At 33.8% G+C, this 14,496-nt stretch overlaps 3 protein-coding genes across 3 annotated transcripts; all 3 read left to right on the forward strand.

Annotated features, from left to right (window-relative positions):
- Positions 1-2,942: 2,942 nt before the first annotated feature.
- On the forward strand, positions 2,943-4,340 carry LOC130655900 (KRAB-A domain-containing protein 2-like). The gene is made up of 4 exons (XM_057458715.1): positions 2,943-3,450; positions 3,673-3,792; positions 3,879-4,022; positions 4,098-4,340. The coding sequence occupies exons 1-4, from the start codon at positions 3,199-3,201 to the stop codon at positions 4,338-4,340; spliced, it is 759 nt and encodes a 252-aa protein (XP_057314698.1). The 5' UTR covers positions 2,943-3,198.
- Positions 4,341-7,347: 3,007 nt separating this feature from the next.
- Positions 7,348-9,937, forward strand: LOC130655897 (corepressor interacting with RBPJ 1-like). Its single transcript, XM_057458712.1, has 3 exons — positions 7,348-7,638; positions 8,519-8,879; positions 9,197-9,937. The coding sequence occupies exons 1-3, from the start codon at positions 7,366-7,368 to the stop codon at positions 9,601-9,603; spliced, it is 1,041 nt and encodes a 346-aa protein (XP_057314695.1). The 5' UTR covers positions 7,348-7,365; the 3' UTR covers positions 9,604-9,937.
- Positions 9,938-10,387: 450 nt separating this feature from the next.
- Positions 10,388-12,504, forward strand: LOC130655902 (single-stranded DNA-binding protein 1-A, mitochondrial-like). Its single transcript, XM_057458716.1, has 6 exons — positions 10,388-10,448; positions 10,514-10,568; positions 11,305-11,436; positions 11,707-11,791; positions 11,960-12,048; positions 12,236-12,504. The coding sequence occupies exons 1-6, from the start codon at positions 10,416-10,418 to the stop codon at positions 12,277-12,279; spliced, it is 438 nt and encodes a 145-aa protein (XP_057314699.1). The 5' UTR covers positions 10,388-10,415; the 3' UTR covers positions 12,280-12,504.
- The last annotated feature ends 1,992 nt before the right edge of the window (positions 12,505-14,496 follow it).

A 14,496-nucleotide genomic window follows, 5' to 3' on the forward strand; every position in this document is an offset into this window, starting at 1 on the left:
TACATTACGAAGAAAAAATTACAAAAAAGGGTATAATAATGTATACATATATACATATATTAAAACCCATGCATATATTTCAAACAACTCTCTGTGCAAACAAAACAACCCAACACGGGCTAACAAAACAACTAAACAGACAGAATATTACCATTATAAAAAATTGTCTACCAACACCCAAAATACATTTCTGCATCAGGACTAATACAAGAATATTAGGCTGAACAAAGGAGTGACAAAGGAGGCCACATGGTATAGGCAAATGCTACACTAACAGATGTAAATGCTATAAAAATGTATTATGTTTACAATTTTTTTAAATAACTAAATATACAGACCTTACACATATTTACATTTCCAAATTTGGATTTACATTTCCAAAAGTGGAAGACCATGACAAAATGTTTGATTATAAGTATCCAAACACCTAATAAAGACATGTTCTGTCCCGATAGAAAACACCATCCTGTTTGGAAACGCTTTGGGAGTTCTGTAGATAGAATAATTGTTAGCAAGTCTATGAAGCAAAACCTATTCTTAAGCCGTACCTCCCATTTGTAAACAGGATATCACTACATTGTCCCAGTTTAAAACGCTTTGGACTTGTTACAATCAGTTAAAAGGGAGCCGGTTTATTTCACGCTGAATCTTCTAACACACACTACTGTACCTGACGTTTCTGGATTCTTAAAGTAATTAATAATTTTGCAACCAAAACTTCTGGGAATTGTTCCACTGGTTGACTGTTTTTCACTTTTAAACCTTGTGATGCATCCAAAAACCTTTATTTATTAAATGGCGAGGACATGTTAAACTTTTTTTAAAAAAAAGTAAGCCAGGTGAAGAGCTTAAAAAATCTTTCACGATGGAATTTTGTCTTTACTCTGTTTTCAATGCTACTTTCGAATACCAGCTCACTTAAAGTCAGTTTGAAAAGAGTTTGAAAGACTTCCAGGCCTTGCCATGAGCAAATAATTAATTGCTCGCGTCAGAGTGTCTACGCGAGCAATTAATTATTTTTCGCTAAAAAAACTTTACATTTAGTCTTTCAGGGCACACACCTAAAACGTCAGCCACATTTCCAGTTTGGTCGGACATGTCCGTAGCTCGTTTTGAAATTTCGTCGGTTAAAACGTCCAATAGATTTCCGTTATGGTCGGACACGTAGATCTCAGAATTATTGAATAGTCCTGGTCCTTTAAATCCACAAGCAAGCCTATTCATAGCCAACCTGACCATCCTAGCTAATTCACCGACTCCTGACTTACTTAAAAAACTATGTAGACATAAATCTCTTTTGCCCGGCCCCTTCGTCGTTGGTAACCAGGTCTTACACAAGAAATCCAGCCATGCGGTTCTTAACTAATGCGGAGGTGAACGCTGACGGAGCACGGATGAGCAAGTCTGCAAAACTGCACTTACAGGCGGAACAGACAATTTATCATGGATTTAATTGTAGATAATTTCTTCATTTGACGAAACAATTGGAAACAATAGGTCCAAATTTATGTACCTGACGTGAACCTTTTAAAAAGAGATTTTATTTATTAGTTTTATTTAAACCACGTAGATGAAAATTTTTTTTAATTTGAAAACAAAGCATATTTTTTCCTATATTTGCTGTGATGACCTAAAAAAATAAACATTAAATTTATGAAAACGACAGTATAGTCATGCATACTATTTCGGACATGTAGAAAAGGAAGTTAAGATTGAGAGAGTCTCTATACCAGTAGACGCTTGATCATCGTGTTTGGGGCTCACGATTAAAAACGTCCCCCACTTTTCTACTGCAAAATGAATGTGCAACAAAGATTACCTTAATGCCCGTATTGCACGCGTTTTATAAAATGGCGAATGAACTGTTTAGCACGATGGGTGGAAAATAATCACACCAAATATCTTTTCAGTTTCACTTTAAAGACAAATCAATTCTTGAGAAAAACGCTTACACTTATCTCAAAATGTTAATATTTACGCGAGCAATAGAATGCTTGGGTAACGAGCATTTACGCGAGCACTACGCGGGCAGCACTACGACTCATGGCAAGGCCTGACTTCTTTGAAATAAAAGAGAAAACTCACTTGCTCCTGCTGGTAGCTATATACTTTTTAGAAATAAATATATTTTTCTTTTTACAATGAGTTTCTAATCAGGATGTCCCCTTTGAAAACCGGACAGGATTTATACCACCATCTTAAATCAGGATAAAGCGTTTAAAATCTGGATGTCCTGTTTGCAAACAGGACCGCATTTTTAATCAGGCCAGAGCAGAGACATTGTCTTTTTTTAAAAAATGAAATCCTATGGGTGGTTTGAGTTTTATGAATTTGAAAATACAGAACAAATTCCATATGGAAAATAGCTGTTTGACGTCTAGCTACAGATGGCACTGGCTTACAGATGTAAGAAAAAGATTACTATCCTGGAAATCAGAAATTAGATGATTCTTTGAAAACCAGTATGATTTTTAAAAACCTGTATTTGTTAAAATGTTGGATTTAATTTTTTAACATTCAATTAAAATAGGATTAATTAAGACTTGCAGTCGGCAAGAAATGGAGGTATTGCAAGAACAATTTCTTCAGCTAGACCAGCTGTTCCGTACGATGTCATTCATTGTACGAAGTTGGGCTTTTTTGCCGTAGCGCTGAGAGTGACCATCCTCGTACAAAACTGACCATCTTCGTACAGCGGCGAATATCGTCAAAATATAAAACTTTTATAATAAAATAATAACTTTTTTAAAATATCTTCTTTTCTTTTATTTCGTTTTCAAAAAGAATACATTCGTTTTACGATCTAGATGCCTATTTGAAAAAATACTAATGAGGCGAGCAGGTTAGACTCCTGTCTGGATCTCATCAACCTCGTCCCCGGGACCTATTAGGCTTTTCATGGTTTTTATGGTAGTGACTTTTGAATTTTATGCTATATTGAATTTTCGTGCAAAAAAACTGTAAATCACCCTTGTCTCCAGTGCCTTTGCGTGGCTCGTACGAAACTGTTTTCGTAAGCATGGTTTTGTTAATAATTGAGTGAGAACGGAGAAGAACACAAAAAATTTCAATATTATTTTTTCTAACTTTTTAAGTTATTTCGATAAAGGAAAAGGCAGGTAAATTTCGAATCCTTTTCGAGTGCTTTTTCGAACGCACATTTTTAAATTTACATGGAAACTTTTAACGCGTGTTTTAATGTTCAGCACAATGGAGACTGAAAAGAGATACATGGAAGAAAAATTTCAGGAATGGTTGGAAGTTGAAAGGACTAAACGGAATTCCGTAATAATGCCCGTACAGACTTATAAAACAATGGCAGATTTTCTATGTGGAAGAATAGACAACGTTCCACGTGCTATAAAAAGAAAATTGCGAAGAAAAAAATTCCAAGTGATGAGTTATCCTGCACTTGGTATATCGGATGTTTTGTGCGCTCCATTTCCCGATGTAACAACATTTTTATATATTATCTAATTTTGGAAAAACTAAAGTCACAATTACTTTTTTTGTAAACATTTCTACTTTTAAGAAATTTTGTTTCAGGCTCGGCATGGTCATATGGTGTTCTCAATTTTTGGATAGCTTCGGTCTAGATGTTCTTATGAGCTTAAGTTCTTAAGAAAGAAGGTTTATAAAATTGCCAACTCGAATAATTTTACGGTATTATAGGGCGATTCTCCTCTAGGAAAATATCGTCGCGTAGCAAAAGACCGACAGATGTTTGACATTATCAATAGAGTACACTGCCAAGAAGTTGGTCACCAAGGGGTTCATAAAACGTTTGAAAAGGTATTAGATTCTTCGAACAAACCTCGTAAAGTAAGAGTCCACGGAATATGGGTGTGTCACTGATTTTTATTTGCTAACAATTTTAGATAGCACGCACCTATGATAACGTTACTAAAGACGCTGTTGGTGCTTATATAAAGCTTTGCACAACTTGCTGTCTGAAATCCAGTCAAATAAAGAAAGCTCCATTGAAGCCGATTATTCCTACAGGATTCTTACAGCGTGTACAGGTATTTTTAATACTTTTTCACTTTGTTTGAGCTAGTTAGTAGTTTTTTTATTACATTATACATGTCTTTCTTTAGATCGATCTGATTACTATGTTATCCAAACCAGATGGCGATTACAACTACATTGGCCATGTCGTGGACCATTTTAGCAAATTCAGGATATTATTTCCAATGAAAGGGAAATCAGCAAATGAATTTGCTTCAAACTTTTTTAGAAGTTTTTTAGCGACTTTTGGGTTTCCAAAAATTTTGCACCGAATTTTGTGCCGAATTTATCAATCACGTAATGGATGCTGTAGCCGTGATATGGCCGGGTGAGGTGTCATTTGTTCATGGGAAACCGCGCCACTCGCAATCTCAAGGTTTGGTTGAACAAGGAAATAACACCATCCAAGTGATGATTAGTGCAAGAGAAAAAGAGTCCCAAACTTCAACGTGGTCAGAGTGGCTTCCAGAGATTCAATGTAAATGTAGTTATATCTATATCATTCTCGTCCCCAAATGTCTTCAAATTCAGGCTCAACTGGTCATCACCAATTACATTCAGATGAAGTACCCGTGCGAATTCGATATAGGGAGATTATCCTTAAACCGCATTCAGTTTTTGTTGGTGGAAATTATTGATAGAGTAAATAAAAAAGCGGTGTAAAGACCATAAATGATAATATATAGTAGTCTTCATCCGTGGCTTGGTATTTTAAGTTGTACGAAGTTGGTATGGATAAAAAAAATTCAAGTTAAGTAGAAGAAGTGAAGTGGGTCCAACCTCGTACGCAGTTATTTAAGTTGTACGAAGTTGGTACAATCATCAGATAATTGTCAAAAATTAACGTTCAGAGAATATTTAAGATATTATAATGTTTACTGAATGTATTTAGCAATGCTTAGATATTCATTTCTAAACCAAATTATTCGTTGCCTAATTTTTGTACAGCAATTGTAATGCCCATTTTCGTACAAAATTGCCCATCTTCGTACAAGTACGAAAAATGACCAACCTCGTACAACGGGTCAATTTCGTACGGAACACAGCTTTGTGTTGGACTTTCTGCTCTGTCACTTTTAAAAAATGAAAGTGCGGCCTACTATCTGACGGGGGTTCAAAATCTAGAAAAAGTTATGCGTTTGAAAATGGGAAATCTACGCAACTCCCCCGTCTGTTCTTTGCAACATGGTAGCAAAGGTGCGACCCACTGTCACCGTGTTTCGTATATTCAACGTTGTTACTCTCTTATCTGTTATCCAGTATAAAATACTGGAGAACATAAATATTATAAAAATGTCATATATTTAATTTATATATGTAGCGTTTGGCACTCACGGACTCGTTTGGGGCCAGGGCAACACCACATAATCCAGAAGTTTTTCAGCTGTCTAGCCTATCAGGAATTTAGTTAAAAATGACATAAAAAAGCTCCAATTTGCCCACATACATATGCATAGGAAAAGATACAAACAACAGACTGCAATTATCAACGATATTAAGTGAATGGAGATGCCCCAGTAGTCTTAAATCAAGTGTATCTCGTCAGTAAAAAAGCCTGTTCCAGTTTTTTTTTCTTCACTTGTTCTTTCTATCTTCTTCATATTTTTCTTTTTAAATTTTTTCTTCCTATTTTGTCATTTTGTCCTATCCTGTCCATATCCTTCAATTCTCTATGGCCTTGCCTTTTCTAATTATTTCTGTTTTCGAAAAACAGGTGTTTTGTTCCTCTAAATTTTTTATCTTGCAATCTTTTTGCCAAGTCTACTTTTATTTGAAGTACTTACATTTTCATATATTGCAGCATATGTCATGTACCAAATACCGGCATGCAAAAATATCAAATCCCTTCTTGTGCAAGGGGCATCTGGGATCCCTCATTATATGGAATAATGCCTTATTTGAGAAAACCCCCAATTGAAGAAAAGATTTCATTCTATTTTGAGAAAATACATTCAGCTCTTTTTTCCCACCTACTACCAATTTCCATTCAATGTTTTTTGAGTGAAAACCCAAGTAATAGATGATGGATATTAATGATAGGCATAGGGAAAAGATAAACAAATTCAATGATATATAAACAACAAAACAGAAATTTTTTACATGCACCAACATCCTTACCAGTAAAAAGAGCGGAACCATACATGAGGTAATATTAAATTTACTGGCTAAAATTTCATACAGATTTTTTAGAATTATATACAAGATTTAAAAGACACTGAGATTATTACTATACTAGTCGATAAGGCCCGTGGAAAAATCCACTTAGGCAGAAGGACAATGGAAATGTAGGTTGTTTTAGATTTTTTGCTGACGTCAGCAGTGCAATTACAAAAATATTTGGCGAAATTTAGTTTATTCGTTGCCTGTACTATGCAGATGTTAAAACGCTGACCAAGAAAATGTATATGATCATATCTTTTTGATAAGCAGTTAATGAGACATAAGGGTTTTAACATTTTGCTGATGTCAGCAATGGCCAGTCAAACCCCCCAAATTTTTTTTTTAGAAATTTGTATACCTGCTGCCTTCATTGTATAGGTCTTGAAACGCTTATCAAGAAAATGTATAGGATCGCGTATTTTTGACAAACGGTTGCAGAGATAATAGGATTTGAAGGTTTTTCGATGACGTCATCAACCCGTCCATTCCGAAACGGATTCGGGGACCCAGGTTTGGGAAAATTACCCAAATTGATCCTAGGTGGTCCCTAGTTACCCACGCGGTGAAAAATCATTGACGTCACCACCTCGTTTCCAAGTTATTTGGCATCAAAGTTTTAGGTGCACTGTAATGGTTTCATTAATTTAATATAGGATATTGACGTTAAAGTAGTGTTATTTTCGTCGCGCCGTAACGTCAGAAAATTTGACATATTAGAGATGCATTTTTCGGCAACATCAAAGGAAAATGAAGACATCCACTTTGCCTGTCACAGACACACAGACACACTTAGCGTATTATTATATAGATTCGCTTTTTAAAGTTTCATGAAAGTGAATAGTTCGTTTTATAGAAATAGATTTATTGACTGTATGGAATTGGTCTGTATGGCTGAGTCCATTTATATAATTAACTTGTTGCCATCTTAAAACACTCAATGATTGCTTTCATGATTTGTACTTAACAACTAAAATCTGATGTTCTTATTCTTGCAGCTTTTTAAGTCTGATTTGTTCTTATTTTGTTCCTAATAGTAAACAACTTCCAGAGTTTACCCTCATTTTTTTATTTTTTTCTTTGTGAAACTGAAAAGGAATGAGAACTCACATTCTGAATTATTTTTATTTTATGACAAAATTCCGGCCTCAATTTTAGTATTTGACAATCTTTATTTTTAAGGTGCAAATAATATTCAAAATGTTTGGAAAATTTATGAACAAGAAGTTTTTTCATCCTGGATCATACCCTAACCAAAAACAAAGATGGGTCCATGAGCAGAGAGCAGCTGCTAAAGACAAAAATGAGCAAGAAAAGCAAGCAACATACCAAAAAGAACAAGAAAATTATCAAAGTCGACTTCTGTCAGCCAAATCATCTGGTGACAAATTGAAGCTTGATCTGAATTTCATGTATGATTTGCCACCTGGGATGAGAAAAGATAACATTGAAGAGGAAAATGAAAAGGAAGAGGTAAATATCTATTGAACATTATACTTTTGTTATATACAGAAAATGCTTTTGTCCTGTTAATCAGTCTTGTCAATCTAGTGTAAAACCAATATTGCATGTGCAAAATTTTACTTATGTTGAAGTCACTATTATTCAGCATTCCTTTTTCTTTGTTTACTATGCCAAATTTTGTTGAGAACGGAAACAATGCCCAATCAGTATTGAATCTGGAAAAAGTGCTCAGGGCACATACCACAAGAGAAACATTGCTCCTTGCAAACGAGATATATTTAAATGTGAGACGGAATCATAAACAAAGAAGCCTGTTTTATAAATCACTCTCCTTTAGGGCATGATTTAATTATGTATCATAACTAAACAATAAACTTCATGTAAAACTGCCAATATAAAAACGTAATAACCCTTTATGTTTTAATGGTAAACCTGTTACAGACAAACCTGCCCTTTCAGTCATCTCATTAAGGTGACGCCTTTCTACCATTACCTATCTATTCCTATTTTCTTCTTCCCTGGGTCTTAAACAGTTGTAACTGTAAATGCAATACCTCACCAAGATTTACTTAATAATGTCTTGCATAATTAGTGGGGCATTTTAGTTTAAAATCTTAAGAACTGATCAGGATTTTTTAAAAAAAATATAAGTCGTTTGGTTGTGGTGTATTTAAGGTTCATCATATGAGGTTTTTTTATAAGCAGTGGGTGCTATTTACAGCAGTTGGAATTTTATTAACTGGTGAATTCTAGAAATATATACGTAACAAAATTAAATCAAATTTCTTCATGTGAGTACTCATGTGAACTGGATGGTAGGAAAGTGCTTTTCTATAGTTAAGCCTATTTCCAGTATATTCTAAAATGTATTTTGAATTTGTCTTTTTAGGTCAAATTTGAATGGCAAAAACATGCACCCCGATCCAAATATGTAAAAGATCTTGGGCTGGAATGTCAAGATCAGCCGTTCGGTGTTTGTGTTAGGAATATTCGATGTTTCAAATGTCGTGAGTGGGGGCATCAAAACACAGACAGAGAATGTCCGCTCTTTTTCTCAAACAGTCAATCTGAAGCTAATACAAGTTCAAGTCAAGCAGAAAATCTTCGGCTGAGCGATCCGCTGAGATTAGTTGCTGATATGAAAAAACAACATCGCATTACTTTGAAGAGATCGGTTATTGGACAAGAAATCGACCCTATGGCGGAAAGCCATCAGTTAGTGGATTCTGAAGATGAACTCACAGAGTTAGGTAAAAAATAGTGTAGATTTTTTATGTTACCATAATAGTACAAATTCTCGCAAATTCAAGCAACATTTTTACGTCATCCGAGAAAATTTGCATTTAAATGATTAGGTTAATCTAAAAATCTAAAGTCGCCTCTCAATGGTTCTTTGACACAAAAATGTCTTTTCGGATACTAGTACGCGTTCCATAATACCTGCTATTATCGAAGTTGCTAATACTTTTCGATAGCTTGAGGCTTTTTTTCTTCTGCCGCAAGTAACACTGTTGACATTTTTTGTGTTTTGACAGTAGCAGTTGCAAAAGAATTATTTTACTTCTAGGTGATAACGATCTTGCTTACATTGAATCTCTAACAGACAAACAGAAGCGAAAACTTTTAAAATCTTTAAAAAAATTAGAAAAAAGTAAAAAGAAACGAAAAGAACGAAAGAAGAAAAAGAGAAGAAAAAAGAGTGAAAGTGATGAATATGAAGAAATGTGCAAGAGTTCTTCAGATGAAAGTCATAGGAGAAAAAGTCGTTCAAACACACGAAAAAGACAGAAATATAATAATGATAGTAGACAAAACGATTCTTCGGATAATGATCATGCAACAGATACTTTTAAAGAAATTCGCAAATGTAGGGAACAAGCGAAACATAAACACTCAGAGCAGCTCGCTTCAAAAAGATCGAGAACATATGACAGGAGGGGTGATAGGGAGAAAAAGCGTAGTAAAAAGTTGTGAAGCAAAAATGTTTATTGTGTAAATAAATAATAGTTATTATTATGTTTTTATTTATTTGTTTGTTTCCAGGGCTTTTGGAACACTATATTTTTAGTGCCTGAGATATTTTGTAGATTTGATTTTTTTGACGCTGTTATGTCGGGCGAATTATCAAAAGCGTTTGAATAGAGCTTGATTTTTTATGGATTTTTCAAAAGTTTTTATGTTTTGCAATTTCTTGTTGTGTGTATGTTTCCCCTCCCTTATTTGTACAAAATTTTTGCAGTTGCGAATATTTGATGGGATCACAGATTGTAAAAAAATTCAAAAAATTGATTAAAATTGATATCATTTTCGTTTGGGTGTTATTTTAAAGAAATACAATCTAATTTAATTCATCCTCCCTTTTATACACCTTTTCAACTTTCTTTTTTGTCTTTCATTTCTTTAATTTCCTTGTGTATTCATATTTTCCTCGAATTAAAATTATTGTCTGTCTTTCATTTTATTTCAATTCATTTCCTGATATTGTCATCAGAAAAAAAATAATCTTTAAATATTTCAATTTTTTCCATTCGTGTATTTAATTAATCCCGAAAAAAATTGTACGAATAAAATAATTATTATCTTACATTCTACATTAGTATATAATGTATTGGAGACAAATTTATTCTGCTTTTGTAAATATGTTCTCTACCGAGATAACGTATGAAATAATTATGACAGATAATAATTCGGAAATGACATACTTTGGCTTGATTTGGAAGGAATTAGAGAGATTAACAATTTCCAAAACTCCTTTCCAGATATATAAAAATACTAACATTTTTAAGATGAATCAACGAATGTTACAAGGATCAAACAAGGTTAGTTTTCTTTCAAAGATTAATGAAAGATTCGTTGCCTGATTGTGACTCAATCATATTATTAGATTTTTAGAATTCTACAAAGAGGTTTGTCTGATTCTTCAACTCCTAAAGAAAAATGTAAGTATGATTTTTATTTCGTTTGGATTGCGCATTTTAAGCATATATCGATTCAAAATTTCCCCGAATTAAACGAGGATCTTTTTAGGCAAACAATAACACTATGTAATGCGTTTTGATATTCTTATTTTTTACACTTTTCCAGCATCAAATTTATTTGCGTTCTTCCGAAAAAATTAAGAGCCGGTGTGGAAAAAAGAGACGGTGTTGTAAAAAATTTAACTCACATTATTTTATCCTTAATCTATATGAAGGTTGGAATTGAGGCTGAGTAAGTTTTAAATATGTTCTTAACTTTTGCAAAATCTCAGCCTCGACGTTCTTATAAACTAGGTTCTTATAAAAAAAAGGCGTATTGTAAAGTTTTAAAGCAGCTGTTACCAGATCAATGCTATAATATTTAGCAATGTTACTTGGTGATAAATTTTTGTGAGTTTTGCAAGTTTCGCGAATTTGGTGAACTTCGCAGTTCTAAAAATTAACCCAAATTTTTCCTTCCTTACTTTTTAATACTATTATTCACAATTTTGATTTGGTGATTTTTTCCGCTGTTCAAGTCGAGATTGTATGGCTTCATCACTGGTTCATTTGCTTATTTTCCGCTGTTCAAGTCGAGATTGTATGACTTAATTACTGGTTCATTTGCTTATTTTCCAATCTGACATTTATTCCACAATGTTTTATGGAAATAGAATTTAAGAATTGACAGCTTTTGCATGCTTTCCTACATTACCAGGTTTAAATCAAGTCCAGTTGTTAGGTCGAGTTGGACAAGATCCAGTAACGAGAGGGGAAAAAGAAAATTTTGTAACGTTCAGTATGGCTACAAGCCGAAGTTATCCAAAAAAAAACGAAAACCAAGAAACTGGTTTGTATTTTCTGTCTATTTGCTGTTGTTTCTTAATATTTTCTTTTTCTACTATTCTTTTTTTACATTTTAATTTATGGTTTGCTAACTTTGGTGTATTTTGTTGTATTTCTAAGCTACAGATTGTGTTTACAATGGTCCTTGTGAACCACAAGTGGCCAAGACTAAAAATTAAAACCAAAAAATTAGATGAATTTTTCGTTGTAAATGTTTAATTTATTTTTATATCGATTATCGAGTATTGATTATTTGTTTCTGTTTCTGTTACAGAGTATATATCGAAAACAGAATGGCACAACATGACTGTTTTTCGCCCTACATTGGTCGAAAAAGTTCAACGCTTTGTTACTAAAGGGTAAGTGATGTTGTGTCCGTTTACCTAGTTTGAATCCAAGAAACAGATTTTCATATCGTTGAGAGGGCACATGAACTTAAAGAGACATCAAAGTAAACTATGAATTAATAACATTAAAAAATTAAAAAAAAAGAAATATTGCATTTAAATATTGCTCCGTTTTTTCAGGTCTCGTCTTTTAGTCACTGGGGCGATCGAGTACGTTGATTATGAAAAAAAGGATGGTGGCAGATTTACAATGACCAGAATCGTACCTGGTTAGTGTAATTTTTTATTCGCTTGTCCCTAAATCTCTTTTTGAGTATTCTGAAATCCGAGAGGAAAATTTACGCTAGACATAAAGTTAAGGCAGTTAATCTATTATCATAACACGATATAAAATTACTCGCAACTGCATTAGAGTATTTATTAATTAAAGCATAATGCTTTTTTTTTTTGCTCTAGATGACATCATCATTCTTTCCAGTAGTAATAACGTTGAAAAATAGTAAAATAGAAGATAAACTATCCCCTTGATAATTATCATTGCAAGAAAAATGGTTCATAGCAAGAATGAGAAGGTTTTATCAACGACACATTGTTATGCGTACACAAGGACATTTTTTTAGTGACAAAAGTTTATTTTTTTACGTAAACTTTTTTACTCTTATTTTTATTAAAACCCATGAAATGAATGTTTATGTTAAGAAAACATGTTTTGTTGTTGTTGTTTATGTTTTTGTTGTTGTTGTGGATGAAATTACAAATTGATATGCAAATTGGCAATTAGCCTCAACTCCTTATCATTTGTTTATAGTTATTTACTTTCGTACGTCTCTGCTATAGATACGTCAGACAAGAGAAAAAGTTTCACTAATACATACACTACATGGTTTACTTTACACTTATTCCTGCAAGTACTCTTTATACACACGCACGTACATGTATCATGATTCCATATTCTCCTTTTGGGACATGTTCTCTTTACACAAACTCTCATCCCAATACTGAAAACAATTGCATGCACTAGAATTGCTTTTACATTTGCATGTACATCCAGTGTCATTCCTAAAATCCATATGAGTTACTTTGGGTTGAAGGTCGACATTTTTATTAACTCCAGATCACGTGATATCAACAAGACGCACATGTACGGTTTCTCTCACTTTAAAAAATAAAAATATAATAACATTCATTTGATCTCTTTCTTTTCTCCTAAGAGAATGCGAAATTTGAAAAGTGCACGCCAATCCGACGTCAGAGGCAGTGGGTGGTAAAATCCTTTGACTTTTAAATATTTCATGTACAATTTCGTTTTTACATGAAAATTTTGAACCTCTTGATTCACAAGAGTGTATACTTCAGGGATTGACGATAATCAAATTTTACATTTTATATACAGGGGAGAGCGCACCCTTTTCGAGGGCGCGTGGTTGGGTCGAAGGCGTTTGTGATATTCTTTTTTGCGTTCAAAAATTGCTGTAAGGGGTAGTAGTCTACCTTGTCCCCTGGGCTTCTTTTATTATCGAGGCGAGAATAAAGAGGACCTTGGCACGAGGTTAAGGAGCGAAATCTAAGCGCTAATCATAAAATGATATACCTACCAGAGTATATACAAGGGGTTTGCACCACAACTACCTGAACATCGATACAACATCACAAAGTAAGGATAGTAGAAGGAGCTCGGATCATTAGGTTGTTTTACTTTCATCACCATCGGTCTAGGTTAACAATGCTCATTCTTCAACGCCACTATTTTTTGTTCTGGAAATAAAAACCAGCAATATGTTTACTTGTCAGTGTTGCAACAGGAAACGTACTATCCAAGGCTCTTGTTTTTCTGGATTAAACATCTGCTAGTGTAAAACAACCTCGTCTCCAGGGCTTGTTAGTTTCTTGTATTGGAAGGAAAAAGGTTAAAATCCCTGTGCGAAATAAATTAACAAGCCCTGGAAGCGAGGTTGAAAGTAGAGATTTTTGGTCTTTGACTCCATAAATATTTACAATTACAAAAAGTTTACGAGCTCAATACTCACTAAAGTGTCTTCCGGTGGGATGTGACGTTTTTTTCCAGATATAAGTCCTTGGCAAAAAAGCGAGATCTTCAATTTTCAGAAAAAATCTTTCACTTGAACTGGAATATTCTAAAAAAAACAGTTACTGCTACGTATAGACAGTTGTATATTAACACCCGTGAAGGAGTGTTTATTATACAGTTTCTAATTTTCCGATTAACGTAATACGTTGTCTCACAAGAGAGGAAAATGAAATATCTGCAGAAATTTAGATAGACATATTTCGCAAAACAACTTCGTCCACAGGGTTCGTTGCCTATGTCAAAGCCGCTAGCACAAACAACGACGAGGTTGAGGGGACGAGGTTGTTCGCATAAATAACATGAGATTATCCGATACACAAGGGAAAAACCAGGAGCAGGCAAACGAGGTCATTAAATCTTGTCAGCAACCCCCTCTGTTGACAAAGTTTTATTCTTTGAAAGAACGGTATTCAGGATTGGAGCTATCAAACATATTGCATTAAATCAAAATTAATATTACCTTGGTATAACAGATGGACAAACATAAAAGCATCAGAATTCTACTCATCTTCTTCTTCCTCACACAAAATCAATATTACATAGCAAGCAGGATTACAACATCATGTTAACGAAAATCATTCTCTGAAGCTTTAGAATGAGCGACAGTATATTGCATTTTTGTGGTAAT

This window comes from Hydractinia symbiolongicarpus, chromosome 8, assembly GCF_029227915.1.
Source record: "Hydractinia symbiolongicarpus strain clone_291-10 chromosome 8, HSymV2.1, whole genome shotgun sequence".
In the NCBI taxonomy this organism is placed as follows: Eukaryota; Metazoa; Cnidaria; class Hydrozoa; order Anthoathecata; family Hydractiniidae; genus Hydractinia; species Hydractinia symbiolongicarpus.

Coding starts and splice junctions, on each gene's coding strand:
- LOC130655900 (XM_057458715.1), top strand. CDS start 3,199: ATGTTCAGCACAATGGAGACTGAAAAGAGATACATGGAAGAAAAATTT. Junction 3,451..3,672: donor TGTGCGCTCCATTTCCCGAT/GTAACAACATTT, acceptor ACGGTATTATAG/GGCGATTCTCCTCTAGGAAA. Junction 4,023..4,097: donor GATTCTTACAGCGTGTACAG/GTATTTTTAATA, acceptor GTCTTTCTTTAG/ATCGATCTGATTACTATGTT.
- LOC130655897 (XM_057458712.1), top strand. CDS start 7,366: ATGTTTGGAAAATTTATGAACAAGAAGTTTTTTCATCCTGGATCATAC. Junction 7,639..8,518: donor AGGAAAATGAAAAGGAAGAG/GTAAATATCTAT, acceptor TTGTCTTTTTAG/GTCAAATTTGAATGGCAAAA. Junction 8,880..9,196: donor AGATGAACTCACAGAGTTAG/GTAAAAAATAGT, acceptor TTTTACTTCTAG/GTGATAACGATCTTGCTTAC.
- LOC130655902 (XM_057458716.1), top strand. CDS start 10,416: ATGAATCAACGAATGTTACAAGGATCAAACAAG. Junction 10,449..10,513: donor TGTTACAAGGATCAAACAAG/GTTAGTTTTCTT, acceptor TCATATTATTAG/ATTTTTAGAATTCTACAAAG. Junction 12,049..12,235: donor AATGACCAGAATCGTACCTG/GTTAGTGTAATT, acceptor TTTTTGCTCTAG/ATGACATCATCATTCTTTCC.